The sequence below is a fragment of the Sciurus vulgaris genome (genome assembly GCF_902686455.1).
Source record: "Sciurus vulgaris genome assembly, chromosome: 13".
Taxonomy (NCBI): domain Eukaryota; kingdom Metazoa; phylum Chordata; class Mammalia; order Rodentia; family Sciuridae; genus Sciurus; species Sciurus vulgaris.
In genome coordinates this window covers 73,175,785-73,197,031 of record NC_136474.1, presented here as the reverse complement: position 1 = coordinate 73,197,031, position 21,247 = coordinate 73,175,785, and the positions used below count along the sequence as shown (strand labels likewise).

General features: G+C 55.8%; 1 protein-coding gene across 5 annotated transcripts in view; it reads right to left on the bottom strand.

Annotated features, from left to right (window-relative positions):
* The window catches only part of CTIF (cap binding complex dependent translation initiation factor), a 283,887-nt gene that overhangs the window by 78,879 nt on the left and 183,761 nt on the right, over positions 1-21,247 (bottom strand). For 3 of the 5 annotated variants that reach the window (XM_079108994.1, XM_079108993.1, XM_079108996.1), the window contains 2 exons: positions 17,504-17,996; positions 14,792-15,091 (listed from right to left, as the gene is read on the bottom strand). In XM_079108994.1, coding sequence (XP_078965120.1) covers positions 14,792-15,091; positions 17,504-17,996 — 793 coding nt within the window. The remainder of the gene's footprint in view (positions 1-14,791; positions 15,092-17,503; positions 17,997-21,247) is intronic. The other 2 variants (XM_079108995.1, XM_079108997.1) reach the window with 1 other exon arrangement.

Here is a 21,247-nt window from a genome sequence, read left to right as displayed (position 1 = left end):
CAGCCTCTGATGAATTTGTTAATCCTCCTTTGCTGCTAAGGGCAGCTGGGCTCCTTGGGCCCAGGCGGGCATCTCTGAACAGGCATGCTCCTGGGACCCACGCTCCACCCTATTCCAAATCTGCCTGCAACCTCTGGGGACCTTCTGTGGCCTCTGGGAGCCTTGGTTGCCTTGGGTGTAAGTGGGAAGGAACACCAAGTCCCAGCCTAAGGTTTCTGAATTCAGTCCTGGGGTCCCGGAGGGGCCGGAAATTGCACACAATAAGGTGGCCTAGTGGCAGTCATCATCATGTGGCTTGATCTTCCCCGTGGGACAACCCTCAGGGTGCCAAAACACCTAGAGAGGCTGGTTGCAGGCAAATGAGGCGGCCTTGTGTACTGGCGCCCCCTGCAGGTTTCTCGGCCTTCCCAGCAGGCCCCAGATGGTGGGTGAGGCCGGGAGGGTGGGAGCAGTAGCCAGGGCTGCAGTAGTCAGGGAGGAGAGATGGGTTCTGCTCCTCACTGGTCAACTCATTTACCAGGCAGTTTGCAACGTGCATTTAACAGGCACTGACTGTATGCACAGCAAGTCTGCTTTGGAACAACACAGAACTGGAAGGGAGCTTTGAGACCTTCTTCTAACCCCCTCGGTTTGTGAGGCAGGAAAGGAGGAGAAGGGAGGAGAGTCTGGCTCCAGGCAACCCCACTCCAGAAAGGCAGGGCTGGGGGCTTCCTCCTACACCCAGTCTTCACACCCTGTGTCTGATAAACACCTGGCAGGTGCAGACTGCGTACCCCCAGCTTCTCTTTCCAACTACAGTCTCACCCCTGACGTGCTCCAGGCTCCGCCCAGCCGTGGACCTCCAAGTAACCTTCACAAGGTCAAGGCACCCAGGGGTTACAAGAGGTGGACAGAGAGCCTGGGGTCTAGCTGAGGAGTCCCGAGCCTGCTGGCCATAACTCACCCGGTACCTTCATTTTCCTGGGGACGCTGAGGCTCAGGGGTAGAGCTAGGCAAAGGTCTGGCTTCCTACTTCTGAATCCCAGTACCCCTGAAGGGAGGCCTGTGCTGACAGGGGTGTTCTGTAGAGGAGGGCCAGACAGGAGCGAGGGTTTCTTGGTGGACCTGTCCTGCCCGCAGCCTGGCAGCCGGATGTGCAGCCCTGCCCTGGCTCCCTGAGGACTAATGGCTTCTGCAGGAGGAGGCCCCCAGAGCTGCATCCCTGGGCAGGGAGTAGACTGCGATCCGAGTGGGCCACAAGTAGTGGGCACCTGCAAGTTTACTCTCTCCCATGAGACAGTGAGCTCATCTGGGAGGGAAGCAGGAGGGTCTCCTGGCCCTGATGGCACCCTGACCAGCCTCAGTGAAATCCTGGGGAATGTCCGCCCCCAGCCCCACAGGCTGGCCTGGATTCCTGAAGCGGTGGCCCTCTCTGTCTCCTGCCCAAGACTGCCAGAGGCCTGATGCTGGCAGGAAGCTCACAGCTCTTGAGGTAGAAGTTTTACTTTTGGATGAAAATCCGGTCTTGGCCTGAACTGGGGAGAAGCCGGCGCCAGCAGGATGAACGGGCCAGTGTGGTTACTGTGACCCGGGGTCACGGCCTGGCTGGGCAGCCTCACCCCTGAGCTCGCTGACACTTGAGGAGCCCCTGTGCCTGACAGCCTTGGCCAGGCTGGTGACACATGACCTCCTCTCCTCGCCCTCCTGTGAGTCTCCCCTCCCACTGAGGGCTCCCCTCTGGGCCTCCGCTTCAGCACTTCCTCCTCTTCTCCAGATCCTGCCTCTTCATGCTGCCCCCTCCAGGAAGCCTTCCTGCCGCCTCCCCCACTTTCAGAGTCTGCCCCCTCTGATGTTCCTAAGCTGCTCTCCCCTTGAGCAAGCCTTGCCTCCCAGCAGCCTCGACACATCTGGTGGAGGTCAGAGCCCCAGCATGGCTTCCTCAGGTGCCCTGGGCCATCCACTCTGCTGCGTCCAGTGTCAAGTGCTAGCCTGCCTGAGGCCCCTGGGCTGTGGAAGAAGCCTGTGGGACCTCTGGTCCACTCCCTTCTCAGAGCCTCTCCCAGGAGCCAGGAATGGAAGGGACTCATGCAGGGAACAGGAAGAACACACAGCTAGGACGTTCAGAAGTCCTTCCTGGAAGAGGGGGGGTCTCAAGAGGACACAGACGAAATGACAGGAGTTTTCGTGGCTTTTCACCAGGGTGACAGGTGGCGGAAGCAGGTCTAGAAGACAAGTATGACCTGTTGAATGCAGGGCCTTGGGGCTGTGGGCTCTGCCCAGAGTCGCCCAGCTGCGGGTGCCAGGCCAGGGTGGGCGGGAATCCTAGATGCGTATGCTGTAAGGTCACAGTTCATAAGAGGAAGGCTCTGTGGCCTGGAGCGAGGCCTCTGGCTCTCACCCCACTTGGGAGCGCTCAGTCCTCTAGGCTGTTTTTAAACAGCACCTGGAGTAGGCCATGCCTGCTCTCCGCGGGTCCGTGGTGGGGGCGGGTCCAGCCTGTGGAGTGCCCGTGGGCAGGCAGCTCGCCCAGAATGCACCTGTCCCTGTTATAGGTGTCAGTGGGTTTTGGTGGCCGTCCGGCTGTCTCCAAATGCCACCTGAGCTACCCTCCTGTGGTGTGGCCCTTGAGCAGTGGACGCGAGGGGACGGGATAGAGGGGCGTGAGGTCCCCGGCCTTTGTGCTTTAGAGGTCTGGCTGTGGGTGATCTGGGCACGCACATGTGCTCCTCGGGAATACACTTGGTCCTAGGCCGGACCCTGTCCAGGGCAGGATGATTTGTGGGGCAAGGGGCCTTCCCAGGAAGGAGGGCTGTATGGCCGTCCCAGGGGGACCTGCTCTTGTCTGTCCCCAGGTTTCAAAGTGGCCTGAACTTCCGGCACTCTGCAAACTGGACTCTGTTCTGGGATCTAGAACCACCACCCAGGGTTAAGGGAAGGTTGCTCCGGCAACCGTTCCCTCCTCGTTCCCGCAGGGGCGGCTGGCCTGTCCCTGACACTGCAGACCAGAGCTAAGGCAGAGGCGGCGGGCCGGAGACACTGGGACAGTTTCTCCCCAAGGGCTCAGCTCCAGGCCCAGGTGCTGCCGGGGGACTTTAACCCTAAGGTCTGGGAGCGAGGCAGCGGGGGAGGGGGACCCGTGGGCATGCAGGGACCCCTGACCCTGAACTTGGGGCTCCCAAGGCATCTCTGCTGGGCCAGCTCCCTGCAGAGGCCCTGTGCTGGTGGCACTGCCTCACGGTTGCATGCTGCCACCTCTCCTGGACGGAGACCCCGCGCAGGCAGTCCGAGCAAGGGAAACTGCACAGAGTCGACGTGCTGATCCGCGAAGGCGAGACCGTGGCCCGGCCCCTGGGATGCCCGCTGTGCTCTTGACCTCTCAGTGGCCCCTGGAGGGGAGCTGGGAGACCTGTCTGCTGGACCGGGCTTCTAACTTGTGTCCTGGAGACAGACCTGGTGGCCCTGAACACAGTGGGTAGGAACACCCCTGAACACCGAGTTCCAGAGGAGCGTGGTGCTCTGACGGGTTGCTGAAATACTGGTCCCTTTGTCCCCTTCCACTCCCCTCCGTGCCCCCGCACCCACTGATTCACTTCCCAAGTCCCTCCCATCCACACCAGGCATCTAGAACATGGCGGGCGAGGGGAGGGGCAGAGGCCAGAACCGGTGCAGAGAGGGGTGTCTGGGCAGGCCTGGGCAGGGGCACAGCTGCGGAGTCCCTGTCACTCTCCCCGCAGGTGGCCAGTGGGCCGCGGTCTCGCAGACCGTTCTGGACTGAGGCCTCGGAGTCCTTGGCGGGGGAGCCTGCTCAGCACAGCTGGGAGGTTCAGGATGACTCGACCTTCTAGAAGCTCACAGAGCCCACTGTGGCCCGTGCTGAAGAATGGGGAACCAGGGTCTCCACACTGGCCTTCTGTCCCCAAGGCAGGCAACCCCAGCTTCTGGAGCAGATGCTTCTGTTCCACGGGCCAGGGGCCAGGAGCAGGCTCCAGGGAGGCCGCGGGGCAGGGGGGGGCCTGTCATGACAGCTCAGCTCTGTGCCCACTGCCTTCACACAGATGTGAATGTGGCCACCGAGAAGGCCACTAACTTGTGACATCCCGGAACCCGTCACCCATCTCCCTAAAACACAGTCTCTACTAACCTCCCTGGATCTCTGGGATCTTGTCCATAGGGTGAGTACATTGAACTGGATGATCTAAAAGCCTTCCTTCTAGTCTATACCATTCTATGATTTAAACATTTTTTTTAGATCTTTTTTTTAGTTGTAGATGGACACAATACTTTTATTTTATTTATTTATTTTTATGTGGTGCTGGGGATCCAACCCAGGGCCTCACACATGCCAGGCAAGTGCTCTACCACTGAGCCCCAGCCACAACACCCCCATTCTATGATTTTTAATAAGCTCTGGAACTCTAATAGCTCAAGAACCCACAATGGCTCCCCAGGTCCTATTTCATAAAGCCCAAAACCTTTAGCCCCTAATTGGTCCATCTTATAGACTTCCTTCAACCCTCAGCTTGATTCCAGGTAAGGCAGTGCCCTTAATGTCCCTCATTGGTGTCATTTCTTTTGGTCTTGGTTCATGAAATCTTTTACATCAAAAACACCCTCCAAGGGGGTGGGAGGGAGGCAAGATTGGAGGAAGAAAGGACTGTATAGAGGGAAAAGATGGGTGGGAGGGGTGGGGGGAAGGAGAAAATAACAGAATGAATCAAACACCATTACCCTATGTAAATGTATGATTACACAAATGGATGCCTCTACTTCATGTACAAGCAGAGAAACAAGATGTATCCTATTTTTTACAATTAAAAAAAAAAAAAAAACCCTCTCAGAAAAGTTTGGCTGTTCCTTAGAAAAGTTAAACAGAAAATTTCCATATGATCTAGCAACTCACTTCTAGGCATATACCCCAAAGAACTGAAAGCAGGGATTCAAACAGATACTTATTTATGTATCCATGTTCATAGCAGCATTATACACAAAATCCAAAAGGTAGAAAAAACCCAAGCATCCATTGAGGGATTGGTGGATGAATGAATACAATGTGGTAGACATATAGTGGAATATTATTCAGCCACGAAAAGGGAAGTTCTGACCATTTTATCCCATGGGGGAACCATTATGCAAAGTGACATAAGCCAGACACACAGAAAAAAACAACAACATGATATGATTCCATTTGAATGCTATACAAACAGGAGACAAATTCACGGAGACAGAAGGCAGAGTGGAGGCTGAAAGGGGAGGCAGGGTTATCATTGGTGCACACAGGGCTTTGTCTTGGGTTGTGAGTGGGTTCTAGGGTCAGGTGGTACCTAGCATTATGACTGTCCTTGGTGCTGCTGAGATGTGCCTCAAAAATGGTTAAAATGATAAATTTTATGTTGTAACAATTTTTAAAAATGCCAAAGAAGAAAGAAGGAAGGAAGGAAGGAAAGAAAGTCAAGGACGTTCCTCCTCCTCCTTGGTATCTACATCCTCCCAGGGCCAGGTCCTGGGGAAGCACCCTGGCCCTCCTCAGGCACTGCTTGGCCTGGCCTCCCAGCCCCTGAGCAGTTCCACAGGTTGGGTTCTGAGAACTTGAGACAATCACTCCACACTCTTTCCTTCCTTTTGAAACAGTGACCCTCTGGGGTCCCTTCCCTTTGTGGTGGCTGGGAGCCTCTGGGGAGCTGATGCCAGAGTGGGGAGCAGTTACATAACCCGCAGGGAGATTGTTTCCACCGGGCAGGCTGCGCCAGCTTTCCAGCGGCGGCCCGGCAGGTAGAGGCGCCCTGTCTGGGCGGGCCATGCCCAGGCAGGGCCGCGAAGCTGCGATCTGGAGCCGCTTAGCATAGCTCAGATTCCCGGTGGCGGCTGGGGGCTGGCCACTCACTGAGCTGCTGTGGGAAGGGATCTGCTGTCTCCTGCCTGCCTGGCTCAAGAGAGAGGAGGGGGAGGGGGAGGTGCTGGGGGTGAACTGCCAGCCAGCCAGGGGTGACCCTCTGGGGCCCGGGACACCCGAGCTGGCCTTCTCCGATAACCTACTTATCTGCAGGGCGGCTTCAGTGTGGCAGCCTCGGACAGGGAAGTGCCCAGCCAAGTTCTCTCAGGGGATTGAGCAGGCAAAGCCAAGCGGGGTGGGGGCTGAGGACACGGCCTGCCAGAGGAAGGGGTGAATAATCCTGACCCCAGGACACTCCCTGGTCCAGTGACAGGAGGGAGCAGGCACCACGCCGTCCCCTTCTGCGTCTGTGGCCCGTTCAGTGGCTCTCCCTGCTCCCTGATGTTCTCTGTTCCACTGAACGGAAAGTCCTAGAACCAGCCAACTGAGGCTGGCTGAACACCTACTGGATGTCTCTTTGGTGGTAGGACACAAAGTTGACAGAGAAACATTCTTTGTCCCTACGACATCTGGGAACACAAACCTCAGAGAAGCAAAGCTTAAACAAGTCAATGGGTCAAAGGAAGGAAAGGCCCCTGGGCTGGGAGATCAGGGGAGGCTTCCTGGAGGAGGAGGAACACAGGGGGAAGGAGGGGGTGCCTCTCAGTTCCCAGACCACCGCCCCCAAAGCTCCACGGACTATAAGCACCCATTGCCTGCCTTCGCCACCCAAACCAAATCAGCATGGGACAGGGAGACGCTGCTTCAAGACAGAGGCCAAGGGGCCCTTGGGGATCTGTGGTGTCAGGGCTTGTTCTTCCCCCAGCCTCCCTGCTGGGACAGGCCACCACACTGGGGGGGGCGGCAGTCCCGTGTGGGCTTTCTTCCGGGTTGGGGGCCATGGGCACATCAGCTGATTCGGTCTACCGCAGCCCAGGATCCTTTCCAGGATAGAAACTGGGGAGCAGAGACGTGTTTTAAACCCGCCAGTTCAGGGCCAGGGGTGCGGCTGGGTGGCAGAGCGCCTGCCTAGCACGTGCGAGGCCCGGGGACCCACCCCTAGCACTGCAGCAATGAACGAGCGAACGAAGAACGGATGGATGCTGAAGATCAGGGTGGAGGTGGCCAGCACCACGGCCCCCACGCCGGGTTCCCAGGGCCGTGGCTTTGCTACCTACGGCTAGAGATCCTGACGAGGTTCCGGGAAGAGACCCGTGCCTGTTCGTCTGGATGCCCAGCTGGCAGACATGTGAAGCAGTGTGCTGGTCTTGCCGACCCCCTCTCACCCCAGAACCACACACCTGACAGTGCAGAGCAGTGGCTGCTGTTCACAGGAAGCAGTCACTTGTCCAAGGGCCCCACAGTCTGTGCATCTAGCTTCTCTGTGGACTGTGGGAAGCTACCTGAGAGCCATGAAAATCTGTGCTGGATGTAGAAAGTTCGAGGGACGAGTATGGGGTCCCGGGGGTGAAGGTGGTGCAGCCGGAGGCACAGGTGGGCCTCTGGGCTTTGCAGAAAAGCTCACTGGTCTCCACCGGGCCAGGGAGTAGTGGGTCTGTGCCACCCAACACCCACCCAAGGCTAGGAGGCCTCGCAGGCCTCTGTCCAGGCTTCCCCCAGGACAGACCACGGGTCAGTGGTTATTGTCTTTCCTCGGCTTCTTCTGACTCGAAAGACAACATGCGTTGGAATGTTCAAGTCATTGCGGCTCCATCGCTCTGAGCACACCAAGGCTCCCGAGGGAGCCTTAGCACCTTCAGAGGCCACCCTGTCCCCAGCACCACCTCTCAACTGAACAGTCAGAGAGATTCGATTCAAATACCGACTTTGAGACTCCCCGCTGGGCCCCTGACTTCTACCTAGGACAGCTGGTGCCCCACCAGCACAAACCAGGAGAAGTGGGTCAGAGGATTGGGCAAATTAATGGAGATGACACTTCACGGGGTCAGCCATGGCCTAAGGCATACAGCAGGTGCTCAGTGTGGGTTACGGGGAGGAAATTAAGAAAAGTGAGTGAAATTCCCTCAATCCACAGCAAGTGTGGACAAGGTGCCCGGCCCGAGGCTGTCTGTCAGGCGTGGGCTCTCCCTGCCTGGGTCCAGCCTGCCACAGACACAGAGGTTCAAGCTCAAGGAGTGACTGGTGTCCCTTGACATGTGAGGCCATCGAGCTGAGGTGGCTGGAGCCCAGCTCTGGGGATGGTGTGCCACTTCACGTGCCCCTCATGGGGCACGGCCTTTGGCACGGGCACAGGTGATCATGAGGTGCTCCGATGCCAGCTATTTTGAGGAAAAGGAGACTTTTCAGGGGCTTTGGAATGACCCTCCATGACCTTCCCATGGGGAAGGGCATGTGCTGCCTGCGAGTCCCCTGCTCCATCCCTCCTGGCTTCTAGAAGCCCAGGAAGGAAGTGCATGTGGATGCAGCCAGGAAGAACAATGTGCTTCCACCCCTGGGTACGCCTGGCTGGGCCGATGCTGAAATCAGTTTACATGCCTGGCATGCGTACAGCTCAGCGGTGGGTGTACAGGAGCCAGGGAGGAGGTCTGAGCGGAGGGAGAGGCTGTGAGGAGGCCATCTGGACCGGGCCGCAGGCTGTGGGCTTCGGTGGACCATAGCACGTGGACCTGGTGTTCTCTGAGGCCCCTGGGCCTTCCAGAGGCCCAGAAAGCCCAAAGACTCTGGGGCTGTGGAGATCCCAGGAGAGGAGCTACAGGGTGCATTCTGAAATCCCACTGATGGCTCATGGGATGGGTCCTGATTTGTCCAGGGTTCTGACCCCGTGCCCTATTTTGGGCGCCAGAAGCCCAGCCAGCCCCCTGACTTTGGGTGGGCCTTGGGCCTCACTGAGGCACTTCCCCCATCTGTAGGCAGGGGGAAGGTTCCTGCCCTCAGACCCACCTTGACTGACATGGGAAGATGCTCATGCACCAGGATGGGGGCTCCAAGGCCCCTTCCACAGCCCTTTACTGAGCATCTTCTAGGGACCAGTTGTGATGGGAGGATTCAGGGAGAGGAGAAAGCGGAGCCAGGATCCTACCTTCCAGGAGTCTAGAACTCAAAGGTGCTTGGAACCCCAAGATTCAACACTAGTCCCCTCCTCCTATTCTCTGTAGAGAATGAAGCTCAGGAAGTCCAGAACTCTGGAACAGGGGAATGGCTTTTGATTTTGCAAAAACCTTGAGAGAATGTTTTCTCCTTACCAACAGTTAGAGAATAGCCCAGTTCCTGTACCTGAGCCTGCAAACAGGGGACAAGGAAAGGGGGCAGAGCATGGGAGCCCTGGTGGGGGTCAGGCAGACGCAGGCAGCTGAGGTAAGACATATCTTCAGGACTTGAGACAATATTCTGATTTACTATTAAGGGCAGTTAGGCCAAAAAAACCGAGTGTCCCTTCTGGGGCTAAAATCATTTCCAGAGACCTCACAGAGTTGCCACCCAACTGGGCTTCTGTGTATCAAAACCTCCAAGCACAGTGCTTAATGGTGACTTGGCCAGAGACCCTAAGATGAGTCTGTCCATTCTGTAGCTTGAGGTCGACTTTTTAAGAGGCTATCTGCTTGAAGGTACTGGCGGAAAGCCATTTATTTTAAAATCTGGTCACATGCCAGATTCCGATTTTGTGTTGTCTTTTCACAACAGCCCTGCTGTGTTTACAACTTGGTCAAGATGAAGTTTTGCTTTGTTTTTGTTTTTTCCTTTCTTTCTTTCTCTCAAAAACGGGTATTGCACCAGGGTAACCCCACAGCACAGACAACCACAAACATGGGATGTATGATATGTCAAAATGCATTCTACTGTCATGTACAGCTAAAAAGAACAAATAAAAAATTCAAAAAAAGGTATCGCATCCTTCTGTTAGATGTGTTGTTGGCAACGGTTGCTAGGGAGAGCTGGGTTCAGTTACAGACACACTGATGCCTGCTCTAATAATACCTTGCTCTGCATAGCTCGGATGCAGACACCTCTTGGCTAAACAGGGCACACACATTTCAACAGAGGAGGGCTTGAACTTGTACTCCCCAAGCAGATCTCAGCAAAGGAGCCTTCCCTGAACCCAAGGGGAAGGCCTGGGGCGGTGACTGGGCAGTGCTGGGCGGAGGGGACTCAGGCCTCCAATTCCTGTCATTCCAAAGGTCCCATAAAAAGAGGCACACTCATTCTTCACTCCTCCGTGAAACAGGAGCCCTCCTTCCTCCAATCACACTGCAACTCCCTGATGAGGATCCAGGGAGATTTCTGGTGGCTTCTGCCCTGAGCTGCCCACGGATCCTCCTGGAGGTTGGAAATGATCAATGCACATAACCTAGTGAGCAGGGACTCTGCCACCGTGAAGCTGGGAGCTCAGTGGGACCGGGTGGGGGTGGGGTGAGGCAGACCAAGCGGGGGAGCTGATCGCTTCTCCAGCTTTGCTGGGTGGCTCTGCCTGCGGCCCAGGCTGGCGAGGTGGGTGAAAGCAAGGGCCGTGTCCTAAAACATGTGCCGGCCAATCCAACAAACAGCTGAGGCCAAGAGAGAAGAAAAGAAGGGGAGAAGCAGCTGAGGAGGGGGAGAGGTGGGGCCCGCAGGAGAGAAGAGGCAGCTCTCACTTTCTTGGGGAGGAGTCTCAGGAGGATGGTGGGGAGCAGGAGGTGGCACTGGCTCAGCAGCTAAGTCTCTCTTTCCTGTTCTCTCCCCTGCTCGGTCTGATCTGCTGCTCCACTCAGCCAAAGGCCCAGCACCTGGGAGTTTTTGACTGGTTTACAGTGGGATGGGCAGATCCAGCCAGCCATAAGTGACAAGGGCCAGACAGTCCCAGCATCTCCGGGCCAACTCCCTAGTGGCGGCACTCCACCTTGCTGCACCTAGAATCCTTTATAAACAATGTCCTGGGGCCCTGTCCCTGAGAACCCAGTGCAACTGATTCGGGGTAGGATCCTGGGCCAGCTTGTTTTAAAAACTCTCCTCATCATTCTAATGGAGAGCACCAGAGAAACTTGGACCTAAAGATGACCTAGTGTCAGTCACCTTGCAGTATTCTTAGCCTGGATCCCCACCGTGGACAGTCACACCGGCGAGAGATCGTGCCTCAGTTTACCCATCTATGAGGCTGACCCATTACCTACCAAACATCAGTCCCAAGGCCTTGCCACTTCCAAGTGTGGTCCCTGGGCCAGCTTCACCAGCATCACCTGGGAACTTGTTAGAAATGCAGAATCTCAGGCCCTGTCACATACGTATTATATCAGAATCTGCATTTTAAACAAAATCCCAAGACTAATTTTGATCCGTGGGATTGGTGATGGGGTCCACTGAGACCCTGGGAACCATGGCACTGTTATGGCTCACGAGGGCAGTGATTCTAAGTTCCCCGAGATGGTCTGTCTGGTTGGTCTAGCTGGGAAGGATCAAAAGACCCTTGACCTCTCCATTCTCCGCTCTGTGGGCTGCACCCCAGCTTGACATCCCTCAGACCTCTGCTGTAGAATGTACCACAAAATAAGCTGCCTCCGTCCCCTCTGGGTTGCCAGCTCCCATCCCTGGGGCCCAGGCAGCAGGAGCAGGTGGCCAGGGAAGGCTCCGTGCAAAGGCGGTGCTGGGCGCAAGCTCACGGGCACTTCTCAGTGGGCCCCTTTGCAGCCAGCACCGCTGAGCTGGGTCTCAGCCCTTGTGCGTGGAGGTGGCAGACAACCTGGCCACCAGAGGGGCATCTAGGGGCTGCCCAACAGAACCGGGGGCTGGCTAGGGACCCAGAGCCAAGTGGGCTTGTATGGACGGAGCTGAGCTTGGCCCTCGCGCGGGGCCCGGGGCCAGGTCTAGAACTGCCTGCCGGGAGAGAGTTACACAACCAGGTATGGCAGAAAACACAACGGAAGCTGAGGAGGAAGGACCTTCCTGGGGTGTCAGGAAGGAAGCAGGTGGACGCTGGGCCTGCTCCTTTCTCCTCCTGGACCGCTCTGGTTTGGGTGGTGAGGGACTGGATTATGCTGCGGATCAGACAGGTTGGCTCCCTCTGGGCCTGGTGTTCAGGCACCGTGCAGACAGCAGCCTTCCACGGCAGCAACCCAGAGGTTGCCTGGATGAAGCCTCTGGCCACACCCCTTAAGGGCTCCTCCGCAGCTCACGTGAAGCTCGGTTGTGGGTGGCCAAGGGGGTGAGCGGCGCCCTCTGGGTAGGAGCCGCACACGCTCCAGCCAGGCGCACGGCCCACTTCCACACATGGGAAGCCCTGAAGCTCAGATGGGGGTCGTGTCTGTCTCCAGGGGTTCCCTTAGCCCAGGACAGCCAATGGCCTGGGAGAAGAGCGGGAAGCTTCTAGTGCCTTCCTCTTCCGACACCCATTCCTCCATGGCCACCAAGGGCTGCCAGGCCAGGATACAGGGTGAAAGGAGCAGAGGTGGCCCCTGCCTTCCAGAGCCTGGGGAGGTGGCCATGACAGCAGGCACCCAGCATCACTGCGCTTGCGTGCTCTCCGGGAGAAGTCCCAGTCCCTCCCCACTGCACATCTCCAAAGGACACGGCTGCCTTTGGGCACTGCCCACTGAATCCTCTGCCTGACACTGAGACACTTTAAAGCCAATGCTAGTTGGGTGACTAAACTTTTGTGGCTACAAGGTGACAGGAGCCCAGAGTGGGGGGTTACAGCTGGCTTCCTGGGGCTCGGTGCTTAAGTGCCACCCAAAGCCTGAGTAGGAGTCACCCTGGCAGAGGGCTGGGCATTTGGGATGTGAGGGGCCGTGAATTTGAGGTGGTGGAGGGGGCAGGAGTGGGGAGGGTGTCCCTTCGGGTTCAGCTGGAGGTTCAGCCTGGCCGCAGGGTGGCAGGGGCAGAATGTGGAAGTTCCCAGTTCCCCTCTGCCCCAGCACAAGGTGGCACCAGTAAGGTAAGCCTCTGTCACATGGCACTCACGACAGACCTATCAGGGAGTTACAGTGTGGGGTAAGGCAGTCGGCAAGGACTCAGGGGCTAAGGATGGCTTCATCCAGCGGCCGGGCCTGGGGATGCATGAAAGGGAAAGACCCACACAGGTCACCTGTGCTCCTCCTGTGGCCCGATTCATCTCCAGCAGCCAGCAGCGCCAAAGCACAAAGTGCACCCTGAGTGGTGGCTGCAAGGTGGGCTCCCACAGCCTCAGCCTGGTCGGAGCAGAGGGAACCCCAACTGCATCTCAGCATGCTGATTTCAGAGGACCTGTGAGCCAGGCACCGGACAGGGCTCCCTGAGTTACACTCAGTTTGACAGGTGCCTTTTCTCCTGGGCCACCTGGAGCCATCCTGAGTCAAGGAGTAAAGTCTGTGGCTCACAGGGAGGTAGGTGCCGGGTCCTGGAGCCCCTTATGTGGCTCTGCTGGACGCCTGAGGGCAAGGCCACTTTCCCAAGGTGGCTAGAACAGATGCCTGATCTTGGGCAGCCTCTGCAGCCAGCCAGTCTCCCTGGGTACCTCGCAACCTGTGTCTGTCGCCACTGGAGGTGGCTGGGTTATAGGTGCTGGCAACCCTGGTCTAGAACTCTTGCTTCATCCTGGCCCTTGTCTGAAAAAAATAATCCCAAAGCCAAGTGCAAGGCTGAGCTTGTCCATGACTCCCCCGTGCCCGGTGGTACATGGCAGACAGGCCTCTCCTGCCTGTCACCCTCTACACTCTCCCAGGACATTCCGGCCCGCGAGGAACATGCCCAATGTGCAAATCCCTCAGGTAATGCGGGAATTCATCACCAGGGGAGTGCGGGCGATCCAGGAACGGAACCTGATCAGGCCTGGAGCTGAAGAGGGCAGCGCAGGCTGGCCAGGGAAGCTCAGGTTACAGTGCCCGAGACACGGGAGAGGAAGGGCGGCGGCAGGCGTGGGGCCCGGCAGGCCGCAGGTAGACGGGGAGCAGCGACCTCCTCTTGTTTTTAGTGAAAAGACAGCAAATCATAAGCCAGGTGGCTGAGATGAAGGTGGACGCGCTCCCTTGTTCCCACCTGCTGTCCAGGTGCAGTTATGAATGGAGTCCCTTTGGCTCTCAGAAGTGCGGCCACTTGGATGAGCTGATCTGTGGTCACCCGAGTGACCAAGGACCTGCACGTGCTCTCTTGAGCTCTGCGATCCCACTTCCACAACTTCCAGGGGACTGTTCTACCTTACTTGAACCAGCAGCTCAATTTGTATCTCAACTAATCTCTAAAGTACAAAGTAGCAGGACAGATGGCTTTGCCTAGCCCAGTCTCCAAGGATGGCCCTGGTAAGGTTGCAACGCCTTGATCCCTTCCGTTTATCCCCAATGCCACCAGTTCACCTACAGCCACCCACAGCGAAAAAGCAGACATGTGAGACAAGGCGGTACTGGGTTCAGTCTAAGCGCACAAGGCCACACCCACCGCATATGCACACCCATGACCACGGCTGGACCTGGGCTCCGTGGAGGCCTGAGTGAGCAGGGCTGGAGCTAAGTCAAGTGGGCGTGTGCCCAGGAACGGGACGCTCTCCGGCTGCCACACTTGCCCTCTGCCCAGGACCTGCGCAGACAGACCATCCCTGTGCTGCCCCCCTAAGGCTCTGCTCAAACCCCTCCGTCCCAGTTACACCAACTGCACGGCCACCAAGCTCTGAGGGGCTGGCCCTGGGGAGGAGACAGAGGGCTGCGACAAGTTCAGGTCTGCTCAGACGCGCAGAGGTCACAGCACAGAGCCAGCAGCCAGCTCTCTCATCATGAAAATAGAAACGAGGGAAAAGCCGCTTGAACAAAAAGCACCTATAAAATCATACTGGTCCTTGGTAACCATGGAGCACTCACCCAAACACACACAAATGCGGCCGCTTGCCCCTCGCCCCTCGCCGCCTCCTTATTTTCTATAATTAATCAGGCAATGGACGAAGGAACTTGGGACAAGTTCAAGTGTGGCCAGGACTGGCAGCCTCCCTTCTAGTAACAACCCCCCGTGGAGGGGCAGGGGCATGGGTGGCAGCTGTCGGTGTCCGGTTACCTGGAGCATGTTGAGGAGCAGGCTGCGGAACTTGGTCCCCTCCACCATGAAGAGGGCCATCTTGTCACAGAGCTTGGCCGCCGTGAAGGCGAAGCTGCGGTCCGACACGGCCTTCTGGTAGATGGTCCGCACGATCTCTCCCAGCATCTCCTCGGAGTTGGTGGAGTTCTGCGCCTCCTCCATGAAGGTGGTGAGCTTGGCGTCCACGTCGCTGCTGTTGTTCCGCATGCTGTTCAGGATCTCGATCAGCTTGTCCATCTTGTTCTGCTGAGGACTGGTGGTCTCCACAGCCACTTCATCCTGGGGTGTGGGAGAGACCCCGAGTGTGGCTGAGTGAAGCGGAGGTGGCTGCCGGGAGCGGGTGGCACGGGGAGCAAGGGCTGCCACCCCAGAGGAAGGACCCGAGGTCCTTTGGGAATGCTTACCTCAACCAAACGCCTTTGTGCCCCAGAGGCTCTTTGCTGACTATTTTCTGGGCCTTGGTGGCACCCGAGGCTGACATTGTAAGTTCTAGTTCCCACCCACGAATCTCATATATATTGGGGTTTTGTTTCTCTTTGTCTATCAGATGTCTTACTCTAGAAACGATGTTTTATACTCTAGAAACGATGGATTTATAAAAGATGAAATAAGATAACAAATCTTATCTGAATGAAACAAATGAGAGTAGAAGACCAGGCTGGGAATGCAGGTAGGAAACAAAATGCCTGCAGTTTGGTTAGAGATGGCCCTGTGTCCTCCACACCCTCTGTTCCAAATGCCCAAGTGGAGTTGTGTCCTCTAGGCACGGGGGTCCTTGCGGAATCCTCCCTGGCTTTATGTCCTATGGAAACTGATGGCCCTCTGCACACAGATGCTACACACCAAGGAACCTTCTGCGTGTAACTAAAGTGGCTGGTAGGTCTACGACAAAACCCCTCTAGCCCTTTGAGGTTTGACAGTGACGGAGCCCAGACTAGGGGCTGGACAGTAAGAAGATGGCATCTAACTATCTCAAAAGTACCTACTCAAAACAACAGACAGGCAGCCAGGAACATGAGCAACTTCACTGCTAAGAGGTGAGACCCAGTCGAAGGGCAGGATGGGGTCACACGGTGGCACACTCCTGCACCTGCCCTCTGTTCTCAGGACGCAGCTTTTCATGGGCCTAAGCCTGTGTCCTCCTGGCCCACAAGGCCTCACCTGAGGCGAGTCCCTGACACTGATCTACAGGTGCCACAGATGTACCTTACCTGTCCCATTGCTCCACATACCTCCCCACCTTGACCCTGTGGGCCCACAGCAGGGACCATGGTCTGCATACAGGATAATGAGTGTAGAATAACCCCCACAGGGTCTTTCCATGTCTATTAATCTTCACAGTTTCTTCGCAGAGGGGGGCAGTATTACGCCTATTTTGCAGAATTAAGTGGCCTCAGGGAGGTGGTTGACTTGCTCATTGTCACCTTGCCAGTCCAAAGCAGGAAGAGGACTGAGCCTGGTCTCCTGGACGCTAAAACCCGAGCAGTGTTCCCAAGCTGCTCTGCGGCTCTGCGTGGTAGGCCTCCAGAGGACTCAGCAGTCCTCCCCCACGGGCGCTAGCAGCCTGACCTGGAAGCTCTCAGGGCAGAGCCCCACACTGGCCATCAGCTAGGAGGCCCAGCCAGGCGCCCAACTTTGGGGTGTCAGGAAATGAGTGAGGATTTCTTTTCAGCCTTGCAGCCCAGGTCCCCGCAGGAAGGAGGAGCAGGGCTGGACACTCTGGGGCATGGGGGACACAAACGAGACACTTCAGCTTTAAGGGCCAATCTGAGAAGAGGGTGCCCTGCTTTATCCCGCCTGAGGGTGGACCTTGGACCTGGCTTCTGGGCAAAAGGAACCAGAGGAGGAGCCGTACATCCCACTCTGTGGATGCCGCAGAAGGAAGACTCGGTAGGCTCTGCCGCTGTGTGGCCATGGCTGTGGCCATCAGCCCTCCCTGGCGGGGGCTCTCCCCGGTAACCACGCCTGTGCCCTGGGTGAGTGTGGGAGGTGCTGGGGCAGTGGCTGCTGGACTGGGCACAATGGACATAATGCTGACAGTGACAAGTCCCCGTTCCTTTTCTGGTGGCTTGGGGACATGCCTGAAGCTGTGGACCTGGCTCCAGAGATGAGGCAAGGGGTGAGAAGAGACGGGCTCCTAGAGAGCGGATGGAGGTGCCCCGTTCTCAGGGTCACTCAGCGCAGGCTGGCACTTGCGTGATGGGAGGGTGGGCCTCCTCACCTTTGCACCTTTGAACCCTCCTGGCTGCTGGGAGATGAGGTGGGAATGGCAGGGGGAGGCCAGCCTGCTCCCGTGCTGCCCGGCTCCTGGCAGGGACCAAGCCTGCCGGGGACTCACGCTGGGGAGAAGCAGCCTTTCATCTTATTTCATAAGCTCCACGTTTCCCCAGATGTCCCTTAGCAGGAACAAGGTGGAATCGGACCCGGGAAACGCTTCTGTGCCCCTGCCATCAGCCAGGCCTGTGCTCCCTCCTCGCCTCCCCAGGGCTGGCTGCACCCCCAGGCCCTGCGGGGTGACCAGGAGGAGGGAGGCCACACCGTGCTGAGGGGGTCCTGCACAGCCTGCCCTGTGGTGGCCCAGGGGCACCCACCCAGAAGCCCCTGCTTCCCATCCTCCCGCTGAGCCACCTACCAGAGCGCCTACCTCTCGCTGTCCTCCCTGGTGCCAGAGAACAACAAAAATTCAATTACCGGTACCTTTTCTTTCAGCCTCCGCCGCAGCCTGTCTTTGGAGGACTGCAGCAGGGTGATTCTGGGCCGCTCCCCCGCACGCTCGGGAATAACACTGTCTTTGTGCTTTGTCTCGGCCTCTGGCCCCCCTGGTGGCTGTGCTGGCAGCCTCTCGGGAGCCATCAGGGCCAGGGTGTCGGGGCTGCGGGGGGTTTCGAGGCCACTGTGCCCGGTGTCCCCTGGGGTGTCCTCAAGTTTGGGGCTCTCGACGGCTGTGGTCTCTTTGGCGTTGCGGTGGGCTCCGGCCTCTCCCTTGTCGCCAGGAGGGTGCTTCATGTTGCTCTGGTACCAGCGCCGGTTCTGGCTGTAGCCGTGGTGGGTAGGCCTCCCTGAGGCGGGGGCCGCCGAGCCCCCCTGGTAGGATTTCTGGTGATCCCTGTTGTGTTTGGCACTGCCCGGCGGGTGGTCTCCGTGCTGCTGGGGCTTGTTACCCCCTGGAGGTCTCTGCTGCCTTCTGCAAAGTGAGGGGGAAAGACAGAGAGGGGGTCACCCGGGGGCCGGCCAAGGTCCCTGTATCCGAACACCAGAAGGAAGTCACTGCCTTGCTCATGTACTCATTCCTTCAACAAACAGTTATTGAGAACATCCTGCCTACCAGGCTTTGTGACAGAACAGCCAGGCAGGTGGCTGGCATCAAGAGAATTTTAGTCCATCTTTCACTTAAAATCGACATTTTATTCATTTAGTATTTGCACAAATGCATATATGCACAGGGAACAAATCTGAAAGATCCAGTAGAAGACTCAGTGAACCCTCCTGCCTCTGCCCCAGCCACCAGTTATGTCCTCTGGTAGCAGGGTTCCCTGAAAAACGCAAGTGTTGACCTCTACCCCCACCTCCAGAATGTGACCACTGGAGATAGCTCCTTTAAAGAGGTGATCAAATTAAGATGAGGATGTCATCATGTACGACCACAAGAATGGGAAATTGTACTCCATGTACGTATAAGTCAAAATATATCCTACTGTCATGTGTAACTAAAAGGAACAAATAAAAAAATCTAAAAGTTAAGATGAAGATATCAGGGTAGCTCTGAGTTCAACCTGACTGAGGTCCTCGTAAGGTGAGGAGATTTGTTTTCTTCTCCTGTTAGTACTGGGGATTGAACCTGGGGTGCTTTCCTCCTGAGCTGTACCCCTAGCCCCTTTTATTTATTTTTAAAACTTGAGTCACTAAGTTGCTGAGTCTGTCCTGGAACTTGGGATCCTCTGATCAGCCTCAGCTCCAGGAGTAGCTGGGATTATAGGATCACACCCACACTTGGCTCAGAAAAACCAACCCTGCTGCACCTGATCTGGGACTTCCAGCCTCCAGAAGGGAGGAAATCAACAGCTGCTGTTCTAGCTGCCAGTTGGTGGCATTTTGTCATGGCTGCCCTAGCCATGAGTACATTTTAACCCGATGGTTTCAGGCAGACCGGCTCCCAGTTCTTTGGACAACATTCTTCCAACCAGAGAACAGCAAGACGAACCTGAGCGCTGCACCAGGACGAATGGCAAACATTTGATTTGGGACCGGAAGCAAATGACAGGGTGTAGGGGGCTTGTGGGGGGGGGCATTCTTGCAGCCTGCCGAGCCACACCTGACGCTCGGTCCTGTCCCTCATGGCACTCATGTCCAAGCTTGATGTCACCCTCAGGCTTTCCAGGCCATAACTTCACTGGAAGCGCAGCTAGAGAACAAGATAGCCACGACCCTTGAAAGTCATGAAGTAGTGAGGAAACTGGCAGAGAGATGTCACCTTCTCCAGAATGAGTCCTCACCTCCTAAGTGGCCTGAGGTACCAGGGACCTTCCCTGCAATTGTATATTATGAACAAACTGTATTCGTTTACTTTCAAGTGATTACTTATTACTTAACTAAACTCACTTTCAATGCACTTGATACATCTTTATCTGTGCAAATTTGGGGGTCTCTTGGGTTAGGATTAAATGCATTCTTTCTTTCCCATTAGAAAATTAATGGAAAATTTTTTTTTCATTGAGAAGTTTTCCACTTGGCATGGTTTTACATGAATCAAAATGGTTACGTGAAGGACAGATAGGTGGCTTTTAGTTTCCACACGAACAGTAACTTACAGCACATTGTACATTAGGGGTAGAAATTAATATAATTTTTCGGTGGGAAATCTGACAATTTGTTCCAACAGCCTCTAGCACATGCAAATTTTTGGACCTTGTTATCCCACCTGTGGTCATGTATCCAAATAAAGTAATCAAAGATGTGCATAAGGATTTAGGCACAGTCAAAACTGAGTGTGGAGTAACTGAGGATGATGCAAAATAAGTTGCTCTTGTTGATGGAAGTATGGGGTCCCTTAAGGCAAGTACTTATCTGCATAGAAAAATCTGGAAGGATGCACTCAAAAATGCTAATGGTGGCTATCTCTGGGAGATGGGATGTGAATTTTTCTTTTATTTATATTTTCTAAATGAACATGATTTCATTTTCTGAAATTAAACTTTTTATTGTAAGGCAATTCTAGATGCGTGTGCATTGTAAGAAATAATGTAGATAGAACCCTGCGCCGGCTGCCCTATTTCCCCTCGTGGTAGCGTCTCTCACAACCACAGTGCAATATCACAACCGGGAGGTTGACATGGGGGCAGCCAAGGTAGCGAACACTTCTAGCACGAGGGCCCTCTAGCCACGCCCACGTCCCTCCCACCACCCCCATCCTTAGCCCCTGGCAACGGCTTAGCCATTTTCCACTTCTATACCGTGATCATTTCAAGAATGTTGTATAAATGGAATTGGATATTTCTGGGACTGGCTTTTTTCACTCTGCATAATTCCCTGGAGATCCACCCAGGTTGTTGCCTGGACCGGGATGCTATTCTCATTTCTCCTTCTATTACTTGGTGGTGTTCCCTGGTACGGAGGCTTCGCAGAGTGCTTAATGGTCCACCGGCAGGGCAGTGTGCACCTCTGCATGGGGCTGTCATTTCCCTGGGATGAATGCCCAGCAGTGCCAATGCTGGATCCCATGATGGTCGCACATCTAGCTGTTAAAGAAACGTTCCGTTTTCCAGAGAGGCTGTGCCACTCTACCTTCCCACCAGCACGGCAGGAGGGATTCGGTCACAGTTCTCGGAGTGAGGTTCCAGACTCCCTCTTTCTCCTCTGTTCTTGGGATTCCAATGGCATGGATGTTAGACTCGTCACAGTCCCACAGTCCCCTGAAGCTCAGTTTCTTCCCTTCCATCAGTTCCTTTTCTCTCTGTTGCTAGCGTTGGGTGATTTCTACTGTGACCTCTGCTGGTTCACTGGTTCTTCCCTCTGTCCTTCTGCTTGTGCCCCTTCATTGAATTTTTAATTTAATGCTTAAGCTTCCGTTTGGTTTTTCTTACACCGTCTACTTCTTTGCCGAGATCTGTGCTTTCATGTTTCAAAGGTATTCCTAGGTGTTCTTTGGAGCGTTTTTTTATAATGACTGCTTTTACATCTTTGCCAGATAATTCTAACCTGTCTATCATCTCGGTATTGGCATCTATTAATTGTGTTTTTTCCATTCAACATACGATCTTTCTGACCAGGGGTATGACCAGCAATGTTCCAGTGAGACCTGGACCACTGGGCACGATGTTGAGAATCTGGACTTGAGTCAACCTGTCCTAGCTGGCCTCCTCCAGTCTCGCCCTGCTCGGTCACTGTGCGATGGCAGCGGTGGTGATGGAGACTGTTCTGTCACTACCCTGTGTGAGC